The following is a 23206-nucleotide window of genomic DNA, read 5'->3' as shown; positions in this document are numbered from 1 at the left end:
CGAACAGAAAAATTAGCAAGCAAGCTGAATAAATCATCGTAAAGTAAAGAAACGAAAAGAAAGCCTTCTGATTGGCCATTTTGACGGGCGGCCATTATTTAATCTTTTAAGATCCGTTTCCGTGCGGCGGCCATTACAATTTTCGAACTTAGAGATGGACAAAAACAGCTGATCGCCAAACACTTGCTGCCTGTTGTAAAAAGACAGAAAATATGTGGAATAAAGGCGATTTTTTGCCAGCCGATGAGATCCTCAACACTTAAACAAAGCAGACTAAACAAAATTGGATTCATTTATATAATTGTTGATTAATAATATAATAATATACATACCAGTTCCACAAAGAATACAAAACAAGGTTTTAAAATATATATTTTTTAAAAAACATTTATGTATGTATTTCTCTTTTCTTTGTTTCTTTCATTTATTATGTCTTAGCTTCTGTTCTGCGCTTTCTGCGGTTTTGAAAATTGCTTTCTTTCTTTGCTTCTCCTCGTTCTTAGTTTTAGTTTCCGGTTCCGTTCTAACCTCAAACATGGGTGTATGTATTTGTGTGTGTGTATGTGGCCTGTCTCTGTGTAGTTGTGTCTAAGTGTGGGTCGAATGCGGCAATAATCAAGTAACTATACACATTAACTGTAGGCATTAAATCCAGCGATTCTCAAATAAATGTTACAACTATTTTTCTGTTATCGATTTTGTGGCTTGTCTTCTGGCTTTTTTTTTTTTTTTGCATTTGCTCCATATTCCAGGTTCGAAAAAATGCGTTCAAAAAGAAAGATTAAAAATAAATAACATTAATAATAATTAATAAATAAAATATATTGGTAATTATCGATCAATTTCGGTATCGGAATATCATATAAGTGAACTTTTGTGTCCTGTGACCTATAGAAAAATTAAAATATTGAATGGGGATACATATTTTCAGCCGCTTTTGGAAGCTTCTTTGGCGAACAATTGGAATATGGAGCCTAGTTTTTTCCTTTAATTTTTGTTTGTTTCGTAATCAGCGGCCCAAAGACGAGCCCTAGCAAGCTTCAAATGGTATAAACTACCTATATATACATATATCCATATATATATGTGCATGTGTATATATATATTTATATGTAGGTATGTAGGGGTGTTTGTATATAACTGTAAATATGATCAGCAAAGCCGAAGCCTGATCTCGCTCAGTTTGGGCGCAGTGTGACCAAAACTCAATTGATTTCAAACTATTTTTACATACTCGTATTATTCATGCTTTGCTTCTTTAGTTTTTTTTTCTTTTTCGTGTTTTTTTTTTTTTTATTGGTTGGGTATTTCTTTACTTGCAGTTGCAATATTGTAGGTAGTACTTTGTGGTATTTTTTTTTTTAATTGTTAAATTTGTATTTAATTGGTTTTTCTCTTTTTCGTTTTGTTTCGATTCGATTCGTCTTATTTTGTTTTTTGTTTGTTTTTCTTTGTAAATATATAAATAGGCAGCTTTTCGATTTTTTTTAAAACAAAGGGCGCGTGTACGAAATAAGTTTCAGTATTTTGTTTTCGTTGCTTGGTATATTTCATTCAAACAACTATGCTTCTCAAATTGGTGGAAAATGTTTAACATTGCTTTATCGCGTTTGTTCTTGTTTCTTCTTGTTTGTAAAATTTTGGTTCTTTTTTGTCTAGAGTCTAGAGCATAATGCTAAGTATTTTTGTATTTTTTTGTTGGTATTATCAGTATCTTTAGTATGTTTTGGTTTAGCCGTGGTATGTTGTAGTTTTTTTTTACGAGTTTTAATTTCTTTTTTTGTTTTTGTTTTTGTTTTTTATTTTCTAGCATTGCTGTGGGACTTACGTAATATAAAAGGGGAAACAAAAATGAGGCGCGTGAATTGTTGGTTAAGGCTTTTCTCTATCATTGTATAATGTATATAGTTAAATTAGGTTTCTCCTCTCGCTTTTTTGTTGGGGCTTTGTAAAACGGTAATCCTTAATTTTCGAGTGTTGTGAGTTAATTTTGCTCTGCATTAATAATGTATATTCTTGAGTGTTTTTTTTTAGGTTTTAGGTTTCTTAGTTTTCGTTTTCATTTTTTAGGTTTTTGTTTAGAAAAAAATTCTGGCGTATAAAAGCTTAATTTTTTTAGGTTGTTAGGTCGTTATCGTTATCGATCTAGATGTAACTAGAGGTACACATACACATATGTATAAGCATATATACATATGTACATGTGCATTTTCTATAATAATATTATGGTTTCAATCAGTTTCCCTTTGGCGCCGACCTTGAGAAGCCCTCCCCTAAATATCAGACTGGAACGGGGGCTTTTTCTAGGCCTGTCTCAATGGTAGGTGTGTTTGTGTGTGTGTGTGTGTGTGAGTGTGTGTATATATATATACAATACATTCGATTAAACGCCCATAAATTGTTCAATATAAATTTCGACTAAGCTTGATCTAAGATTTGTAATTGCACCATTCGTACTTACATTGGGTTTACGGTTTTTACCTAAATAGTTCTTTTCACGACTTTGTTCACATGCTTTTAATGCTAATATGTCCTCTAGGTTTAGTGTCTAGATCTGAGTTGCTAGTTTGCTGAATGCGCGCTGCTTGAGTTCGTTTAGTTACTTTAGGTTATACTTATAAGGCTCAGTGTAGTGTTAGATCTAGAAGGGACACCCGTAAACAATACCAACAGTGGGGCGGAAGCGAGACAGGCAGATAGTTTGACTTCAAGTTGGAGACAGAGATAGAAATAGAGAGAGAGAGAGAGAGAGAGAGAGATAGAAAGAGAGAGAGAGAAAGTACTCTAAGCTACAGGTAACTCTGCGCCCTGCTATCGTATCAGTGCATCATCGTATGAGGATCGATCCTATATAGTAATGCTTTTCCCGTATTTTCCCCGCCTCTGGCCTAGTGCGTTACTCAGTTGCCTTATCCATATAATTAGCTATATATATAAAGGTGTGTGTATATATATAATTATTCTAGTTAACAAAAAAAAAACTATTTACAGTGAGCCAACTACATTCAACTAGAAATTAGCGCCTAAACGTATGCAACAAACTCCCCTCGCTAACCATTAACTTTTGATTCATTGTTTTGAGTATTGAAAATACGTATATGTTTATGTATATGTACATACATACATGAGTGAGTGTCCTGTGTCCGCTTTATGTATGGGTGTGTGGATTACTCAATTTTTTAATACCACTTAAATTGCTTTTTAGGTTTTTCTTTGTTGTTTTCTTTGGGAATTTGAAAAAAATCTACAACTAGAACTAAGTAACTTTACCGGCCTTGGCCCCGTTCCCCTAAAAAAAAACAAAATAAAAAACACAACCCACCCCTCACAATTGTCCCCCCGGGAAGACGACAGTTCGTATGTACTCCTACTATTCGTATTGCTGGGAAACAGGGCCTATGCCAGGTATACCAATATAATAATGTATCATCAAACATCAACTAGGGAGAATCGAAAAAGCGGGGAACGAGAATCAAGGGGCCTTAAACTTAATGAAACCTCTTGCCTCTAAACCAGGATACTCCCTATATAATATAGTTTGTGTATATATATATATATATATACTCCACGGTGCCAAACTATGCCAAGTCCAAGCATAAACAAATATCTAAGGTTTAATAAATACCTTGCCTCTAAATTTATCAATTTCAATTGGTTTTCCGTTTAGCTAATTTTTTATCACAAAATATGTGTTGTGTTGTGTTGTTTAGTGTAGTGTGAGTGTGTGGCTAACATATTTTGCAAAAATTGAATTCAAGTATTTACAATGCCCAAACAAAATCCATTTTGATCTTAGCTTGCAACTAGAGAGATTTGCTATTACCTTTTCTTTTGCTATTATCATTATCATTATTATTTCGATTTTGTTTTTAGTTTTCAGTTTCTTAGGTCTGTCGATTGTCGTTTCGTTTTTAGCGGCCACATATCTGCTGTCTTTATATCTGATCTGTGAGTAATATCTATGTTTTGAAAGGTTACTGAGGGTTCTCCCCGATAAAGGCGTCGAAAAGTATGCCATAATTGTGGGAGTTCCATGCGCAAAATATACTATTGCATACTTTTAGACAGCATCGCGAGGGATTTTATAACTGCAGAGATTTCATTTTCATTGCGTTAACTATTTGGTTGAGTTCGAGATCGAGATCGAGATCGAGATCGAGTCTATATAAGCTTACAAATTAGGGAGCGGCAGGCAGGGAGCCAAGCGAGTGCCAGAGTGCCGGAATGCTCAAGCCGAGTTTCCTTACGAGTTTTCTTCAGTTTCAGTGTTTAGGACGGGTTATATCCATAATCATCTCTGTTCTGTGTACTATATATTTGTGTTTTTCTATATGTACAATTTGACTATTAAATATTTTAGCTACTTGGCGAGTTATCTCTCAGCGAGCTCCCAAAAAAAAGCTTAGATATTCCTATTTCAGCTATGACTGTGACGGTGTTTGTGTGTGTTGTTTCGGGAGTGGGTATGTGTGTGTGTAGGTGTAATTTCAGGACCTCTATAGATCCTCTCTCTAAAGTTAGGTCTAGGTCATCATAGGCTATGTACAATTCACGGGCATTGTTTCTTCGGTTTGTAAGCTTTCTTTTCTCAGTTTTGTTTTTTTGGTTTTTTTGGTTTTTTGGTTTTCGGTTTTTGCCATCCTTTAGCAGTTATCACAAAATTATTTATATATACATACAGCTAGATCTCTGTGTGTGTGTGTAATAGTGTCCCTCTGTGTGTGTGTGTGTGTTCATGTGTATATATATCCGTATATAAAGTTAAATAATTGCAGTAAATGTAGCAAATTCGTAAGCAATATGCTTGCCTTAATTGTAATCGTTATCGTTATCGCTAATCATAATCATATAACGTTTAAAGAGTATCGAATATCGAGAATATCGAGCACATCCTTTCAGAGTGTGTGTCTGTGTGGGTGTGTGTGTGTGAGAGCGAGAGAGGGATAGCAATAGGTAGAGATTTGTATAGCGAAAAATAGATTGATTCTTGTGGTTTAACCAAGATTCTTCTGCAACATGTACGGATGTACATAACAATTTCCGTTTTAAAAACTAAGGTTTTGGTTAATTAAAAAAAATCTACAAATCTATTAAAACATAAAATTCCTGGATAACTATTAGGGTCCCTAAGTGTTAAATATTAAGTGAAGTTTGTCAATTTACACACTAAAAAAAACATAACAATACCGAAATCTCTATCAGACTTGTCCTTCTAAATATCCTTTTGAATTTCCCCTAGATCCATAGATTTTGGAGGATTTTTTGAAACTGGAAAAGTTCTGGGAAATGTGTACTATTTCCATTCGAAGACTTGGACCAGTTTTGTTATCGATATAAAATGTCCTTCCAAATATCCTTTTGAATTTCCCCTAGATCCCTAGATTTTTGAGGATTTTTTTTTAAACTGGAAAAGTTCTGGGAAATATATACTATACTATAAGACTATTTCTCAAATATAACCTAAAGCAAATCAATTCAAACTTAAAGTTGGGAAACTTAAGTTGGGAAATCATTATTAGGAAAACTATAAAATCATTTTAAAAGTCGAACAAGATTACTAAAATATTCGAAATATCCCAGAATTTCTTTATGATAACTTAAACGATGAGATCTTGCCTGCATTGCCCCTTAGATAATTACCCAAATAGCCATATTCCATTATGGATTATTTGGGGGAAAGCTTTGGGAACTGACAACGGATAGATCATATAGTACATACGTGCAGGCTGCAGGAATTCCAATGGATCCTGACCAAGTAGCTGTGAGACATGAGTAGCTTGAGTGTTTTCGAGTTGTGTTGAGGTTACAGCTGTGTCTTAAATATATCGACTAACTAAGCGTAGGCGTAGGCTTGCGAGTGGGCGTGGCTGGGCCCCTACTCCTCCTCCTCCTCTTTCTGGTGCTCCTCCTGCTCCTTTACTGCTCCTGGCTGCTAGAGGAGGAGCACTCCTCCGTCCGTTCGGGTATCGTGGGCTAGAGGAACTCCCGCTTGGAACCACTGCTCCTGGGCCCGCTGCCTGTGGGCGTGGTGGTGGGCGTGCCACTGCCGCTGCCCGTTGGAGGCGGCGTTGGTGTGGTGGCCGCCGTGGGTGAAGTGACCCCGGCTCCCGCTCCCACACCCGCTGAAGTCGTCGGCAGCTGGGCCGCCGTAAAGTCCTCCTCGAGCAGGCGTAGATGAAGCAGTTGGCCCGCTGGTGCTGCCGCTGCCGTTGCTGCTCCTGGTGGCGACATGTCCGTCGCCGACTGATGATCCGCTGACGCTGGCGCCGACATCGTGCCAGATCCGGTAACGGATCCCATGGGAGCGGCGGTCGCGGTGCCGGCCGACGAGGCGAGTGTCTGCTTAGGAGGCGCCGGTGCTTTCCTGCTCTTCGAGCGTCGCTTCTTGAGCATCAGCGGCCCCAGGCCGTTGCCTCCCGCGCTCGACACAGGTGGGGCGCCCGGATTTAGCAGGCCGCCACCAGCGCCAGCTCCAGCTCCAGTTCCAGTTCCAGTTCCAGTTCCAGCTCCAGATTCCTGTCCCTGTCCCGATCCTCCTGGCGATGAGATGGTTATCACAGTGTCCACGGGACTGGTAACCACGGACGGCGTCTGTATCAACGTCTGGGTTGTGGTGGTGGTGGGCGTAACCACGGCGCCGCCACCGCCGCCGCCCGCGCCGCAGCCTGCGCAGATCTCGTCGCCGGGCGTGGTCTGGCCACTGCTATTATCCGGAGCAGAGCCGGCGCCGGCTCCCCCCGGTGTGGCTCCCGGCGGTGCCAGCCGCTTGACCAGCTCGCCGAGCAGATCTTCGATGCGACCGATGCGCTGCTGCATGCGCTGCAGCTCCAGCCGGACGTCCACCTTCATGTCCAACACGGTGGCGATGAGATCGCGCTGCGCCAGCGTGGGCGGCGTCTCGCGCAGCCCCGTGTCATAGGTATCCGAGGTGGTGGCCCTCGAGCTGGCCATCTCGATCTGCCGTTCGCGCTCCAATGCCAGGTTACGTTCCGCTTTGGTTGGGCCAGCTCCTCCGCCCGTCTCGATGGTGGCTACTACACCTGAGGATCCTCCAGTTGATCCCGCTGCTCCCGCGGCAGCGGCAGCTCCTCCCTCGATGACCACACGGCTGTCGCGACTGGGGGGCGAGGAGTCCACCTCGCCGCCCTCGTCGATGGTGTCCTGGCGGGCGAGGGTCGCCTGGCTCGCCTGCAGCTTGGGCGCCTTGGGAAAAACCTGGAGGTGACGTTTAATGGAACGATGGACGATGGCGATGCGGATGCAAATGCGGGATTGGGCGGTAGGATGTGGCAGGAGGCACATAGCATTTTGTTATTTGTTGTTGTGTTTTGTTTTTTAGAGGGAGAAAAGTGAGAAAAAGGTGTTTGAGTTTTTTGGAATTTGTTTTAAAACGGAATTTTGGGTTGGTTTTGGTTTTTTTTTTTATATCGATTGTTGAAGCATTCATTGCAGGTTGCAGCATTTGTAGGTTGCAGGTGGCAGATGCAGTGCATTTTGAGTTTGTTTTTTATTCCAATTTGTTGTTGATTTTTTAAGTTAATTTTGAGTTGAAGTGCATTTGGTTTTGATTCCAATTCGTCGATTAATTATTTAATTGATTTATCAAGTTTTTTTTTGAAGTTGTTGGTTGTTGATTTTTTGTTGTTGTTGTTGTAGATGAACGCAGGCAAGAGTTGTTGTTGTTGTGGTTGAAGTTTCAAAGAGAAAGTGACGGGAATAGGTCGATAAACGATAAAGAATAGAAAACATATCAATTGATTTGGTTGGGTGGTGACGGGATTATTGTGGCTGTCTAAATAAACTAGGGGGGGCGGTTGTATGGAGAAGGGGCGTGGCAGTGGGCTTAACTATTCAGTGGGCGCAGTGCAAGGTACGGCAGTAAGCTCTAGGTTTTGTCTTTGGCCAAAAGGCGGGCGTCCATCGATGGCGTTATTTATCATAAATAATTGAGTGGATTAGCACTACATTTTCGGTTTTAGCAAGCAATATATCGATCTTATCGCCCGCCCCTTAGCCTATCGGTAGTAAGTCCGATAACACTGGTTTTGTGGTGTGACAACTAAGATAGCGGTAAACCAAACTAATTGTTCGTAAAACTTACTTTGCTTAATTGTAAATGCTTTCAATTCGATTGCACAATTGTCAACATGGTAGATAGAAGTACGAAATGAAAATCGAATAAAATGATAGCAAAACGAACGAGTAACGGAGCCACATTCGGAATCGATATTGTTATCGTTAGAAGTGAGAAGAGCAAGATAAAGAAAAATTATAAAATAAAATATATGTGAAAAAAAACCAAACGAAAGAAGAGAGACAGAGTTATCATTAAAATGGAAACCCAAAGAGAGACACAGAAACAAACATGCATTTCCAAATTTCTTCAACAATCAATTGCATGGATGTTTGTTTAAGGTTTTTTTTGTTTTTTTTTTTTTTTGCAGATTAATATGTGAGAAAATACGTCTATAAGCCTGACATTTTAATATTTAATTTAATTTTGGAGTATTTAAAATAGTTATAATTTAAAAAAGACGCTCTATTATTTTAGGGTTAAAATAATTCCCCAAGGACTTTCAGCAATAACTGATTTTTAGAAACTTGTATATCGATACATTCTGTTATATAAATCGATATATTCAAGTATAATTTCCGATTTAATTCAGATATCTATTCCTATTTGAAATAATATTTAAAATAAAATATCTTCTTCCGATTGGCAGGTGTATAAACGTATTTTGGGTGTGTCTTTCAACTAAAAAAGAAATCAAGTTGAATTCTTCTCTTCAACGCTTTTCTTTCGTGTCCTTGTGTAATGGTGTCTAAATGGATCGCAGATCGGTGATCCCAGACGGCAGCTCCTGGAGCTGACATATACCAGATGCCAGTGGCTAGATCCCTGATCATCGATCAACTCTCCATTCGAACTCTGAGATCCCTGAAACCCTGGGTCAGGGGTCAAGTCAAGGCTTAATGGCTAGCGATAATTACTTTGTTGCCTTGTCCACCATTGCTACTCGAAGTACTACTCTGCCGCGCTTGGGCGGTGCTCTCTCGGAGGCTTTCGCGGGCGCTCAAACTTCTCGAGACGGCTACCTTGGCGCTGGTGTCGCTAGCTGAATCGACGCTTGAACTGCCCAGGAGGCGTCCCCACTTGCTGGCCCGCGTACTCCGCGCAGATGGTGGACCCGAGGATGGCGAGGGGGATGGCGATGGCGAGGGCACTGCCCCTGAGGCGGACGCGGATGCGGATGCGTTGGCGGTGCCGAGGATGCGCGCGTCCTCGGTGAGTGTTAGTTTTGCTGGTAGCTTCTTGTATATGTTGTTTCAAATTTTTGTTGTTGTTTTTGTTGATTGTTGATTTTCAATTAACGATTAGCGATTGTTTTTTTTTTTGTATTTTTAACGAGCATTATTATTGCGGGGATTTTTTTTTTTTTTTTTCAAAAATTGTAGCAAGCATTTGCGGAATAGGTTGTTCGAGCGCAAGACAGTTGGGTAAGACAAAAGAGAGAGAGAGAGAGAGAAATAGAGAGAGAGAGAAGAGTCGCAGGAGGTGTAAGGAGATTTGAGGAATAGAAGGGAATTTCAAGGGAGTTTTTAAGGTAATTTTAAGGTAAATTTCAGGAAGGATATAAGGAAGAATTAGGGTAAAGATTTTCCATACATTTCGTAATTATTTCGGAACGGGAATTACGTTTTGGATTGGATTTTGGGGTTTCAATGTGAGAGAGTGTGGGGAAAAATAATACAGAATTTTCCGTTAGTAATTTTGTTTAAACGATTTTGATTTCAAGTTCAATTCAAAGCCAGATTTGCAATAAATTTTGTACAAAAAAGATGACAAAGAAACGAAAAGAAAACACAGAAAGCAAAGAGGAAAGCAGTTAAAAACACGTAAACACCAAATTAAGTTCACACACAAAAGTACAGTTGAGTGTAAGGCAAGGCCAAGCAGGTGTCAGGGTGGGTTTTGTGGTGTTCATGGTGTAATCAGCATGGGGAGTGGGCGTATTAGAGTGGTGAGTTCAATGCGAGAATTATGCGAAAGCATGTTTAAGAAAGACAAAGACAAAGAAAGACATACAACGAGCATAAGTCACTTGGTATACGGTTAATCGCTGCGATGGTAAGAACATTAGTTTAAAGCAGTTCAACGGCAACAACGTTACGATTAGTAATATATATCTAAATATGGTACAAATATATTTGTATAACTACGCCTAAATACGGTTACAGTTAACACAGGTAACAGGTAACAACAGTTGCCACCAGGTTTTAAGTGCCCAGGTGGATATATCGGTATCGGTATCGGTATCGGTATATCGGTACACTTTTCTTTTTTCTGCTGCGGTGAATTTGGTGGATTGTGAGGCTGAGGCTTCGAAAGAACAGTTAGTTAGTACAGTTAACGGTGAACAAATGGCAATGAGAGTTATACGTACAGGAACGGAAACAGAAAATTGGAACACTCACACACACAGCAACGAAAGATGAAGAAATCATAAGCGATTGTAGGACAATATTTATGGGATTTCAATATATCGAATAGTATATTCAAAGTTCAAAGATCCATAGTTCAGTCTCAAGGTTTTCGTTTTGTTTTCTTTTTTGAGATATTTAAAAGCACCGAAAATAATTTCAACATTTGAAATAGGACTATGAATGAGGATTGTAATTTAGTTTTTGCATTACTTGAAATAAAATAGACTCTACTTCATGTTAAAGCCCAATTTCAAGGCACAGATCAATAATAACTCTTTGAAAGAAAAATGTATATAGCTTAACCCTTAATGACATCCAAATTCCCTCTCCAATCATCATACAAACGCAGTGACAAAAGAATATATAACCCAGGGAACACAGAACTACAGTAAACACAACAGCGAAACACATGAAAATGGAACACATAACACACGGAAAGCGAAATGCACAGCAACAGAGAGATAGATACATAGATAGATAGATAGAGAGAGACACACAGAGAGGGAGACAGACAGAGAGGCTATTATTTTAGTTTGTGGACTCACCTTGGTACGCTCCACCTCGCCGTCACCCTTCTCGACATCACTTTGACCCGATCCACCGACAATCTCCTTGCTACCGGCCTGAACCTGCGGCGTTCGCCGGAACTTGGAGAATATCTTCCGGACAAGATGATCCTGATTCTGGGGCAATTGCGGCTCGTTCTTACGCCGTTCGGCCAATTCTTTTTCGCGCTTCACATCGGCCACCTTGCGAAAAATCAGTCGATGTCTGAGATTGTAGGTGAGCACCAGATTGCGTGCAAAGCTATTCGCAAATGCCGAATAGAAATCGAGGACTTCGAGCAATTTATCACGTTTGATGGCATGCAAATCACAATAGGTCAGGGCGCGCACGTTGGCCGCGCTCTGGCCGACGGCCGAGTCCTTCCAGAATTGATCGCCGAAGACGTCGCCCTTGCCTGTGAAAAAAAAAAAAAAACAATAATAAAATACCAGAGGGAGACATAGTTCATATTCCCCTTATGATTTGCCTTACTTTGGGAGTAATCGATGCGGGACCAATGGATAAACATAACTCACCCAATATAGCCACAACCTCGTCGTCCTGTATGACCTCCAGGCTGCCGGTGACAATGAAGCAAAGGCTATCGATGCTCTCGCCGGTGTGATAGAGCAGATCCCCCGGCGCCGAATGGGACATCATAAAGTGCATCGCCAGTGCCCGGAGACAACCATCCGAGGCCAGACGAAATGCCGGATGCTCGTTAAATACTTTGCGATTTAGATGAACACATATGTCAGCCTTCATATCTTTCGGACAATAGTTTAGTACCTGCGAATTGTGAACGAGTTGCGAGTGGCAGTTCTAATCGAATCGTATCGTATCGTATCGTATCGAATCGAATCGAATGAGATACCCTCTAAAGTCCCTTCTGTGTACTGAAATATTTGCGGACCACCACCACGGAGGTTTTCCACCCAGATTCTTCGCGCAGAGATTTTACTGGGAAGACAGAGAGAGTGGACGGTAGGAGCAGAAGAAGTTATTTCAACCAGTTTCTATAGTAGATTATGATTCTTCTGGCGTTTCAAGCTAGATGTCATTCTTCTGGGGGAATATTCCTAAATTTGGATTCTGTATAAAGGAAATTTTTAAGATTCTTCGGAAGATACAGAATCACACTCTAATGAAGATTCACTGGCTGGATCTCTGACTTTTAGCTTTCCATCTAAACCAGATTATGATTCTTCTGCGTTTTCAAGCTTGAAATAGGTCTACTGGATTTTCAAGCTATATCTGATTCTTTTGGGTTTCCAAGCTAGCTCTGATTCTTCTAAAAATAAACTTCCTAAATTTGGATTCTGTATAGAGAATCTTAAAAGTTAATAAGATTCTTCAGAAGAATTCTTCAAGCTTGCTAGCCCAGATATAGAATCACACTCTAATGAAAATTCACTGGCTGGAACTCAGACTTAAGGCTTTCCATTTACACCAACCAGTTTCCAAGCCAGATTATTCTTCTGGGTTTTAAGGTAAATAAAATTCTTCTGGGGGAATTCCCCTTTAATTTGGATTCAGCATAAAGTAAACTTTTACGATTCTTCAGAAGAATTCTTCAAGCTTGCTAGCCCAGATATAGAATCACACTCTAATGAAAATTCACTGGCTGGAACTCTGACTTTTGGCTTTCCATCTACACCGATTGATTTTTTTTTCAGATTCTCTGGGGGGAATTCTTCAGCTCTAGTGGCTAACGGGACACGCACACGCAGGCACACATACACTAATACACATACAACATTGATCGAGTGTCTCTGTGTATGTGTGAGTCTGTTTCTCCTTGTGTGTGGGTGTCTGACTGTGTTTGTCTGTGTGTGGGTGTGGGCTTGTTTTTTTTTCCTGGGTGCAGAGTGCCAATTTCGGGGAATCCCTGGCACTCTTCCCCTTCAGATTTGAGTCTCAGTTAGGTCAGGGGGTTGGATGTGGGAACTCTAATTGCGGCACAAACTACAGTCAACGAAATAGGTATAAAGGTCAGTTTCAAAACGGCTTGAACCGTTTGCAAACTCCGTTTCTCTGTGTTTTCTTTTTGAACCAAACATCGTGGGGTTTTTATACATGTATATTCAAAGGTCAAGGCGCAAGCGACCCCTGGGGTTTTTTTGTTTTTTTTTTTTTGTTGGGTGTTGGGAACTAATCTTTTCTGGGGGTTTCAGGGGTCGCTGCGCCGTTTGGTTCAGGTTCATCTAAAGGCATGAATTTGACGGACGCTTTTCGTTTTGGCACGGATCTCGCTCGCGGGCAGACACATGGAGAGAATGGAGAGATAGATCATCGGTTAGCTGAGTTCTGTCAAAGATGGTTTCGTTAGAGGTTAGAGCTTAAGGTGATGAATCCGCACTTAATCAGTAATCAGTATCAGTTATTGTTTTCCTGGGCCACCCACAGCTTACCTCGGACCGTGGGCCTGGTCCTTGATCTGTGGATGGGTGGATTTTGGTTCCCTGCCAAGGTACCTTTCTTTGGGGGTTCTAGATCTTAGGCCTAGGGATGCGAGTAGCAGCTTCAAAATAATACGAAAACAAAGCGGGATAGCAGCGACCATTTTTTTTTTTTCGGAGAATTAAGGAGAGAGATAGTACAGGTGTTTTTGTTCTGGTGTGGTGTATGGAGTTAGAGATGTGTGTGGAGTGTGTCTGTGTATGTCGTCTAGCTGTATAACTAGCAAGCGTGAGTCGAGTGACAAATGACCAGTAACGAAAGACGAGTATCTTATAAGCAGCGAAATGCCTTAAAGCGTGTAACGAGTGATGGGTGGACGAATGACTGGTAACGTGTAGAGTATAACGAAGAGTAAGTAGGGTGTAAGGAAAAGCAAAGGACGAGTAGCGAGTGTTTCTTACTTGTATGTTATGTATGTGTGCGTATGCCGAGTGCATTAGAGATAGTGATAGACTGAAGTGATTCAAGCTTTACCAAATAGCTAGCGCTATAATTATGTACAAATCGAAGCCCAATCCCAGTTAATTTTTAGTTTACCATATATACAAAAGCATTAAATGAATGAGGCACATACACGTGGCAGAAGCATCATCTACCGACTTTGGGTATAATGAATTTTCTCCTAACAAATAATGCTCGAATGAAAAAATCTTGTAGCCCGGTCTGAAATAATGCTTGAATGTACGATTCGGGTAGTTAGAAGCTGGCTGGCAACAAAAAGGGCATAATGCGGTTCCCATTTAGCCCCTCCCTGGGGGCTATCGTCTCCTTGCAGTCCCAAATAGACGAAAGTTTCATTCTCGCCGATCGAACTTACCTTCTCGGTGTCCAGACCCTTGGTCATGGCCCAGGTGGATACGACATAGTCCATTACGCGTTCGCTGAGAGCCTTCGGCACCTCGTGGAGCTTCATAAACTCTCGCACGTTGTTCAGCATGTCGTGGTACTTGGCCGTAGCCGAGGTCATCTGCTGGATAATGGTGGTCACGTGGCCAAAGATCGTGGCATACAGCAGGGCTATATTGGGTTGATTGGTGGTTGAATATACACACATAGAGAGAGAGAGAAAGAGAGAGATATCGGTGATGAGACAGACGCATTAAGCGGCGAGTGCACACAGAGTTGGAGTTCGTAGCGGTTGGGGATCCATTTAAAGCAAACTTTACACGATCAGCTAGATAACACTTGAGAGATGTGTGAAGGCACAGAGAGAAAATACGAGCTGTTCTCTCTCTGTGTGTACGTAGAGTGTGCGTGTGATGTGTGAGTGAGATAGTTATAGGGTGTGTGTTATCAGTATTCGCTGATGCTACGCGCTGTGGAAGAAGAGACGCACAGGTGCGCGGCTAGAACAGTAATAAATGCCACAGATTGGACGAGCACACAGTTGGACAGAGACAGAGAAGAGGCAGAGGATGGGGAATAAGGAGTTGGAGCGGGAGCGGGAGCGGTATGGCGAGTGACATGAGCAAGACACTGCGCAGGATCAGCGAGATCTTTGAGATTATGGAAACCTCCTTTCAAACAATTTGATCACTGATCATGCGCAGTGGACGTGAGATGCTCCCGTCTGATAATAACGAGTTATATAGTATGTACAGAGAGAGAGAGAGAGAGAGAGAGAGAAATAGTTACTTATAACGAATTACGGTTAACGAGTTCCATATAACGAGTTATGGTTAACTAGTAACGAATTACGGCTATCGATATACGTTATACGGTATATACGAGTAACGAGTTACGGACAACGAGTAGAGAGGATTAGAGAGAGCAATGCAACTCACACATGGCGACGAATTGTGCAACTAGATGGCGACGGAGCAGAAGAAGGGTGGAGAGATAACGAGACTTGAGACTCTGGCTGCGAATCAATAATTGACTGAAGGAGTGTGAGTGAGCTGCTCTACTGGGGACATGGACAAAATGGACATGGTCTACGAGTCAAATGAGGCTCTACACCAAATAACTGGAGCGATTTATTAGTTCTAGCTGCGCAAGCGGATGGCCTAGCTTTCAAATGAAATCGGAATCGAAATCGAGAATCGAGTTCTAGATCCAATAAAATCAAGAGTCGAGAATCGGAAACCGGAAACCGGAATTTGAAAAGCGTGACGCGTGTGCGGGAATATCAAGAGACTTTTGACGCGGCAACGGAACGTGTTAAGGACACAGCACCTGCAATGATCATCATGCAGATGGTGAACACCTTCTCGTTGTCTGTCTCCGCGGCGACATTGCCAAATCCCACCTGTATTAAAAATCGTTGAAAATTAAGCAGAAAAATACAAAAAAAATAGAACAAGAGACGAGAGGATAGAGACATATTCCAAATATTATTATCACAAGTATGGATTCGTCCTGATGGGACACTCACCGAGGTCATGCACGTCATGGTAAAGTACAGGGCCGTCACGTACATGCTCTTCCGTGACGGCCCGTTCACCAATTCCGGCCCGGTGTCGTTGCTCCATATGTACGAGTACGGAGATTGCGTCACATTGGCCAGCTTCCACAGCCAGCTGTACTGAATCTGCAAGAAGAGACGAGGAACGGTGGGGATTAGCTCTAGAAGACCATTGCTGGATCTCTTCTACCGAACTCACCCCATTGTCGGCATCGCTGCGCCCTATCGAATACCAAATGCAGGCCAGCCAGTGGGCCACCAGCATGTAGAAGCAGAGCAGGAGTATCAGCATGGCCGCACCGTATTCCAGGTAGCGGTCCAGCTTGCGCACCACACGCCCCAGCCGAAGCAGGCGGACGACCTTGAGGGCACTAAACAGGGACCCGATACCATCCTCGTCCCGATCGAACGCGTTGAACACGTCATACGGCAGGCAGCTAAGCAGGTCAATGATGAACCACGACTTCAGGTAGTTCATTCGGATCACTTTGGGGTCGCTGACCACCTCGCCGCCAGGACCCACGAACGTTGTGTGGAAGTTTAAGACTAATGGTGGAAATATAATTATATTAATACACTCATGTAAATATATGTGTGCATTTGCCTTACCAATATCTATAAAGAATATAACATCGACTATCGAATCCACCACGAGCAGGGAAACATCCTCTGAGGTTTTATTTTTAAACGCTACATTGTATGGCACCTGCAAAAGAGATAGGAGAGGATATAAGCTTATTATTTTAAATATTTAAATATTTAATATTAAATTTAATTAATTTTTCCGAGTTTTGGAATGTGTAATACGAGATGTCTCCCCCAAGTTAAAGGCAGCAGTCAACTGTCAGTCAGATCATTACTTTTCCTGATGCGGTTTATCCAAAAATTCTTGAGTTTCCTCTCTCTCTCTCTTGAAAATTCAAAAATCTCACCTAAGTCCCGTCCCGGCTCCAGGTGGCATCCATTTACCAAGCGTTCAGCAACAGTTGGCTTGCCCGCCCAACAAATTCGCATTCATTCTGTGTGCTGTGTTGTCTTAACTGTTGCCCCAAGTGGCAGTTACAAGCCTCTTAACATGGCTCGTCTTGGCCCCAGCCCGGCCCGGCCCGGCCCGAGGTTGGATTACAAGCCACGAATGCTGCGCTGTCAGTCTCTGTTCTCGTCCTCGTCGTCCTCGACAGGACCTCCCCCAACTGAGCATATTAATTTGAGCACATAAAACATAAGCCGTCCTCTCTACCAAAAGGATGGTTGGGGCGGGGGCCAATGTCTGAGCAGCCACTTGGTCATGTAAATGTGTGCACTTGTCTGTCTCCAGTCCCAGTTCCACCACTCCCAGCTCCGGGCTCAGCTCAGCCGCTCCTCAGTCGCTTTGTCTGCTGCGAATCAACATTAATGTCTGACAGAGGGTCGTTATCTGGATTCCCCACTTGAGCCCGAGACGGAGACGGAGACGGAGACGGAGAGGGTGAACGAGTCCTTTCCGATCCGATTCGAAGGTGTATTTGGCTAATTAGAGGCTTTGGCATGCACCTTTAACCTGGGCCAAGTGAAAGTGATATATGTATGTGGATGAGGCAGGAGGCCGTATGCTTTTCGAAAACAAATGGCCCAAAACTTTGCTCTTTAAAATCTTAAATTGTTTAGAGTAAGTCCTTTAAGATGAGCTTTTTTGTTAAGATATATCGATATACAAATACTGTATTGATATTTGTTGCAAAGCTCGATATATAAATCGATTATTTAACGTTGCGTTAAGTTCATAGCAGTTGGACTGATAAACCAATATTAAAAATCAAGCTTTAAAGATATTTAAAATGTAATCTCTATGCAGATAAATAAATTAAACACCATTTTTATGAAAATTGGTCGATTATATTTAAATTAAGACAAGATTTATCGATATACCTTCACTGTACTGATTACTGATATATAAATTAATATCAAAAATAAAGTTTTAAAGACTTTTAAAATCGTTAAATAAACACAAATAAATTAAACGAATTTTAAATAAAAAATGTTTGATAAATATTATATATGGTACTATATATCATTATTATATTGAAATTTTAACGTAAAAGTCGATTATTTATCGATGTCTTTAATTTCAAACTACGACATTTTCCACTTATAATTGGACTTCTATCGATAGAAATTTCTAGTTTGAACATCTCTTGCGTAAAAGGATTTATAAACTAATTTTTTTTCAAATTTATATACATAACAGTTTAAATCGCATATGGTACATCTTAAAACACCAATTAATTATAATAAATCACAGGCATCTGATGTTGATTGCTATGAACGTACTAACTTCCGGCAGACATTTATTACCCTTTGACCTGGTTCCAAATATAACCTATCTCCTTCGCATTTTTATCCAGAGTGAGATCAGAGACAGACAAAGTTTTGATTTGTTGCTGGCCATACATTTATCCCAAAGTTGCTGTTGCGACAGCCACAAAAACCCAAAAACCAAACAACAAACCAACAAACAAATGCCGCAAAATGTCATTAAACAATAAGCAAACGAAAACTGTTGGAACAAGAAAGTGCAACTTTTGCCTGCAAATAGTACGTACGACATAGTACTTTGTGTAGGGTCGGGATGGGTTTGGGTCTGGCGCTGAGCAACCCCAATCTTTAGCCCCTTTAGAAACGCACATGTGTGCGGAGGATAGGAGAATGTATGTACATACCATACATAGATGTTGAGCGCAATTTAAGCGAAAATGTTAACATCTTGTTGACGGAAATAGACACAATTCAAGCAGACAAGCGACATCGGCTTATGAAAAGGCGTCGCATGCGGCTTTGTGGCAATTTGGATGCGGTAGATAGGTAGGGGAATGTGGCAGGTGGCAGGTGGCAGATGCCCCTAAATAATCCCAACCCACAACCCACATCCTAGGCCATGTCAAAAAGTACATATGTTCAAATCGTTGTCAGACAAGAATAAAAAGGCAAATGAATGCTACACAGCATAAATCAGCCTCAGCAGGTATATAAATATATAAACGAGCCATAAAAAAATAGTAAATATAAACAAAAAGGATTAATATTCAAGCTTTCTACTCACCATGATGGCTGTATAAAATGTTAAACACAATATCACCCAGTCCCAAATTGCTTTAAATGCACAATAATGCAGGAGTATGTGTGGCGGCGTTTTGGGTGCTTCCTGCCGATACTGTGGCATGATATCCGCGCTCAGCGACATCATCTGCAAATATATATATATATATATATCAATATATATCTAGGTAGATGGAGAAATCAAACTCACATGCGCCAGGTTGGACTGCTTCGTGGGATCCTTCAGCGTGGGCAGATGGGCGCTGAACTGGCGACTCCGCGTCACCGATCGTGCCAACTTGGCGAACTTCGAGAGACCTAAAACTGGCAAAAATAGATTAACCGCTACGAGGATGCAACACGCACACAGGACAGACACACACACAGAGGTGTATAAAGACAGGAGAACAAAGATATACAGATATATAGATATATAGAATATAGACATTAGACATGAGTGGTATTTATTTATACAGCGTGTTTATGTTGTTGGCACATCGAATTGCGTTGGTTTTGGTTTCGGTTTCGGTTTCGGTTTCGATTTCAATTGGTTTCATTTTGTTTTCGGTCAGTTTTTGTTGGTTTTCAATTTGTTGAAGCGTATATTTACAGGTGTGCGAGTATCGATTGAGTGTGTGTGTGTGTGTGCAATGGTTGTGTGTGTGTGTGTGTGTGTAGACATGGAAAAGAGAAAGAGAAAGTGTAGTAGGTTGGCAAGAGACAGGGTTACAGGTGCAGAAATTCATTTAGAGCACGGTTCTGACAGGACTCAACCAAATTTGCTTTGATTTTTGCATAAAAAATATTTAAAAATCTTTTAAAATGATTTTATTTTATTTAACAATTATTTTTTTTAACCTAACAACCGTGCTCCATGAGACGAAAAAAATAACATAATATAGATTGAGCTCCCTTACCTCCCTTGGTGTCCTCGCTGTCGATGGGTTGCTTCAGGGCCGTTATGTCCCGGAAGGTCAGCAGGAAGAGGACGACCAGGTCCCGTTCGTTGCGGATCGGGGCCACCTGCAGCAGCAGCCATAGCGGGGTTTCTGCGTTGAAAAAACGAAGCGGAATTAATAACAATTACGAGTGTATATAGGTAAGAACGCCAGATAACGGGGGCTCCACAGTCGAGTGAGCTGCACAAACGATAGATAATCCCCATTCGCATTCAGGTCACGACCAACCGAGGGATATACACTGAGGAAACGAGGGGTAAGGATATATGACTAGTATATTATTTTTGGCTTAACGAAATTTCCTTTATAAAAATGTCTGAAGTGTTTTAAATGTATGTTCTTAAATTTCCCTGAAATAAAAGGTTAATTACTGAAAGTAAAATCCTTGATAGCGTTATGACACTGCCTGTCTGCTTTTATTATTTGTAATATTTGTTCTCACATTTTTATTATTAGTGGTAAGAACAAACATTTAACACTTTTAATGAGCAATGATTATTAAAAATTCCTTAAATTTCCGTTTATTATAAAAAAATGTGTGACCATACAACAATGTTATGTTAGAACAGCCCAAATAAAGCTTTTAGAAACTGAAATTCCTGATACTCTTAAGTTTTTGCTTGTGTCATTATTTTATTATTATTTAAAAATCTACAACGCAGGAAACCTCTTACTTTTAAAATAGTTTTTAATGAATATTCAAAAATAAATGTGACCTTACAATAAAATAATGCCATAAAACCAAAATTCCAGGTGCTTCTACATGTTTCTTTGTGTTGTTATTTTCTATTTAAAAAAAAAAACCTACACGGCGAGTGATCTTCTTAGTTTAAAAATAGTTTTAAATAAATGTTCAAATATTAAATGTGACCGTACAGCAATTTCGTGTCATAACACCCTTTAAGTTAAAACCCTACCACCTGAATATTTTTTTCTTGCTGTTGAATTTTTCATTGTTTTTTGCCATTTCTGTATTAGCTTTTAAAATACAATTTTAATTCCCCTTGATTAAAATATTATTTTCGGTGGAGAAACATAAGAAGCGCAAAGAGAGGGGGGCAGCAAACATTTCATTGGATTGCAATTATTGATATGGAACGCTGGATAATGGCTGCTGGATGCTCGGATACTCCGCTTCTGGATTCTGCTGGGTCCAGACAATGCCAGATGTATATTACGCATGTGTGTGAATGTGCGCATACAGTGCGCTCCATATGTATGCAACAGCCAAAGCTGTTTACTCTCGAATCTCCCTTTGTCTGACCGGATGAATAATTCAATGAGTATCCGATGGCAGCGGCGGCGGCAATCAAAGTGTTTTGCCATGGAAATCGAGGCATTTAAGTCGAACTAACATTAAGTAGGTAAAAGTAGATAAACTGCATTTATTATATGGCTAATAGGGAAAGAAAATTGATTGGCAACAACTACTATTCTCTATTGGTTTGAAGTCCCCTAACGAGCTGTGTCTAAGAGTAGACTGAAAGAGCTCAAGATTTGTGTCTTATGAAGTTCTTGTATTTGTTTTTAAAATAATAATAAAATAGCCTGCTTTGTGGGGCTCAACAGAGAGAATCAAGAGGAGGCAATTGCCTCCTTCAATTATGACTCCCTTGCTGTGTAAACAATCACCTGGCGTTAATTGCCAAACACTCTGGGTAATATGAGCCTTTAACTGTGACTTGACTGTATTAATTGCATTTCAATTTTCACGGGTCAAGGACTCTCTTTCCCTTCCTGGGAGTGTGTGTTTGTGGATTTGACGGCATAATTATGCACTAATTACAGGCACAATTTGCTGCTTCCGTTTCCGGTTGATTGTTTGTTGTTTGTGCACGGTTATTGTTGCTTCTCCCACTGTTCTATATATATGTATTTATCTCAATATTGATTCAAATTGCAGAGATTTATTATTAAATATCCACGGTAGAGAGATGCTAGCTACCTGTCAGCACAATTTCCCAAAGATTTGGCTTTTGTTTTCAATTCAGCAAGCGGAGGTCGCTATTTTCATCCTTGGCTGGAATCCAATCAAAGTGAATTCCAACCGCTGGCCAAGTGCAATTTTCAATCGAGTTGCGCCGCAGCCCAGCGCAGCTGTTCGCTTTTCCTCACCCTGCCTCACTCTCATATTGCAATTGATTTATGCTTATTTAATGCACCACCCCCTGATGCCACGATGCCATGATGCACTTTTCCCATTTCCCATTTCCCCCATTTCCCGGAATTCTCATCCTCTGACCACACATGCAACAGGAAGTACGAATATTGCTGCGGGCAGGCTGCCAGGATTCTAAATTGAGATGTCCAGCTCGGTTTCTCTCTCTCTCTCTCTCACTCTGGCATTTTGAGTGGGCGGGTATTATCCTAAATTTGTGGTTACAGCCAAGGAATAATCTGTTTTTCATGTCTTTTAATTCATAGCCACAAGTTTTGTTTAAGTTTTCTAAATATATTTGTGAGGTTCCTAAGATAAAATTCATTTCAAAAGGACTGTGAGGTCTGATTCATCCTTGAATAACTCTTCCTAGGATCTTAATTCTTGGCTGATCTGCTTATTTTTTACTGAAAAGCTTACTTCACACCACAATTACCTTGGGTTTGTGCCTTGCCAAACTGCGAGAGGGCGCAGCCACATTGCAAATCTGGAAAATTGATACTCGAAGGCGTTAATTTATAAACTGGCCAAAAAGGCGATACTCTAGCGGTACTCTGGCAATACTCTAGTGACACTCTAGCGATACTCTGGCAATACTCTCGGGGCGAAACTCCCCTTTGATTTGGCTTTGATTGTAGGGTTCTAGCATTACAGGTGCCAGGATTGTGATCCTGGTTTTGGTTCTGATTTTGATTCTGATTGATGGGCAGATACTCAAAATGCCGACAGGCTGCCATCGCACCCCAATTTGTTGGCATTACGTGGAAAGGGGATGATGGAATGGGGGGAATGGGTAAACAAACAGGAGAGGAAAAGGAACAGAGGGAAGGGTCAGGGACTTGGACCTGTGCTAGAGTTTGGGCTATGAATTATGAAGGGTTCGTAGAGGAGTCAGAAGGAGTCTACGAAATGAACAATTTACGATGGGCACAGCTCAAGCATAAAAGCAACTAAGCCACTATGGCGGTCAAGATATCAGTGATCCATCAAAATTATATAATATATATATATATTTATACCTAAACAATTAAACCCTATTTTGTTTAAATTGCAATTCAAAATGAAATGAGTTACCCAAGGTTTATAAACCTCAAATGCTTTCGATTTTTGGAAGTTCTA

At 40.8% G+C, this 23206-nt stretch overlaps 1 protein-coding gene across 1 annotated transcript in view; it reads right to left on the bottom strand.

Annotated features, from left to right (window-relative positions):
* Window positions 1-404: 404 nt before the first annotated feature.
* Window positions 405-23206, bottom strand: part of eag (ether a go-go) — a 36868-nt gene continuing 14066 nt past the window's right edge. The window contains exons 4-14 of the mRNA XM_070288572.1: window positions 22524-22574; window positions 19888-20019; window positions 19182-19288; window positions 16505-16601; window positions 16317-16441; window positions 16095-16266; window positions 15866-16021; window positions 14309-14508; window positions 11568-11820; window positions 11031-11446; window positions 405-7215 (exon numbers count right to left, since the gene is read on the bottom strand). Coding sequence (XP_070144673.1) covers window positions 5974-7215; window positions 11031-11446; window positions 11568-11820; window positions 14309-14508; window positions 15866-16021; window positions 16095-16266; window positions 16317-16441; window positions 16505-16601; window positions 19182-19288; window positions 19888-20019; window positions 22524-22574 — 2951 coding nt within the window. The 3' untranslated portion in view covers window positions 405-5973. The remainder of the gene's footprint in view (window positions 7216-11030; window positions 11447-11567; window positions 11821-14308; window positions 14509-15865; window positions 16022-16094; window positions 16267-16316; window positions 16442-16504; window positions 16602-19181; window positions 19289-19887; window positions 20020-22523; window positions 22575-23206) is intronic.

The sequence above is a fragment of the Drosophila kikkawai genome, chromosome X, assembly GCF_030179895.1.
Source record: "Drosophila kikkawai strain 14028-0561.14 chromosome X, DkikHiC1v2, whole genome shotgun sequence".
NCBI lineage: Eukaryota > Metazoa > Arthropoda > Insecta > Diptera > Drosophilidae > Drosophila > Drosophila kikkawai.
The sequence above is the reverse complement of the archived record's forward strand: the minus strand, read 5'-3'. Positions and strand labels throughout refer to the sequence as shown.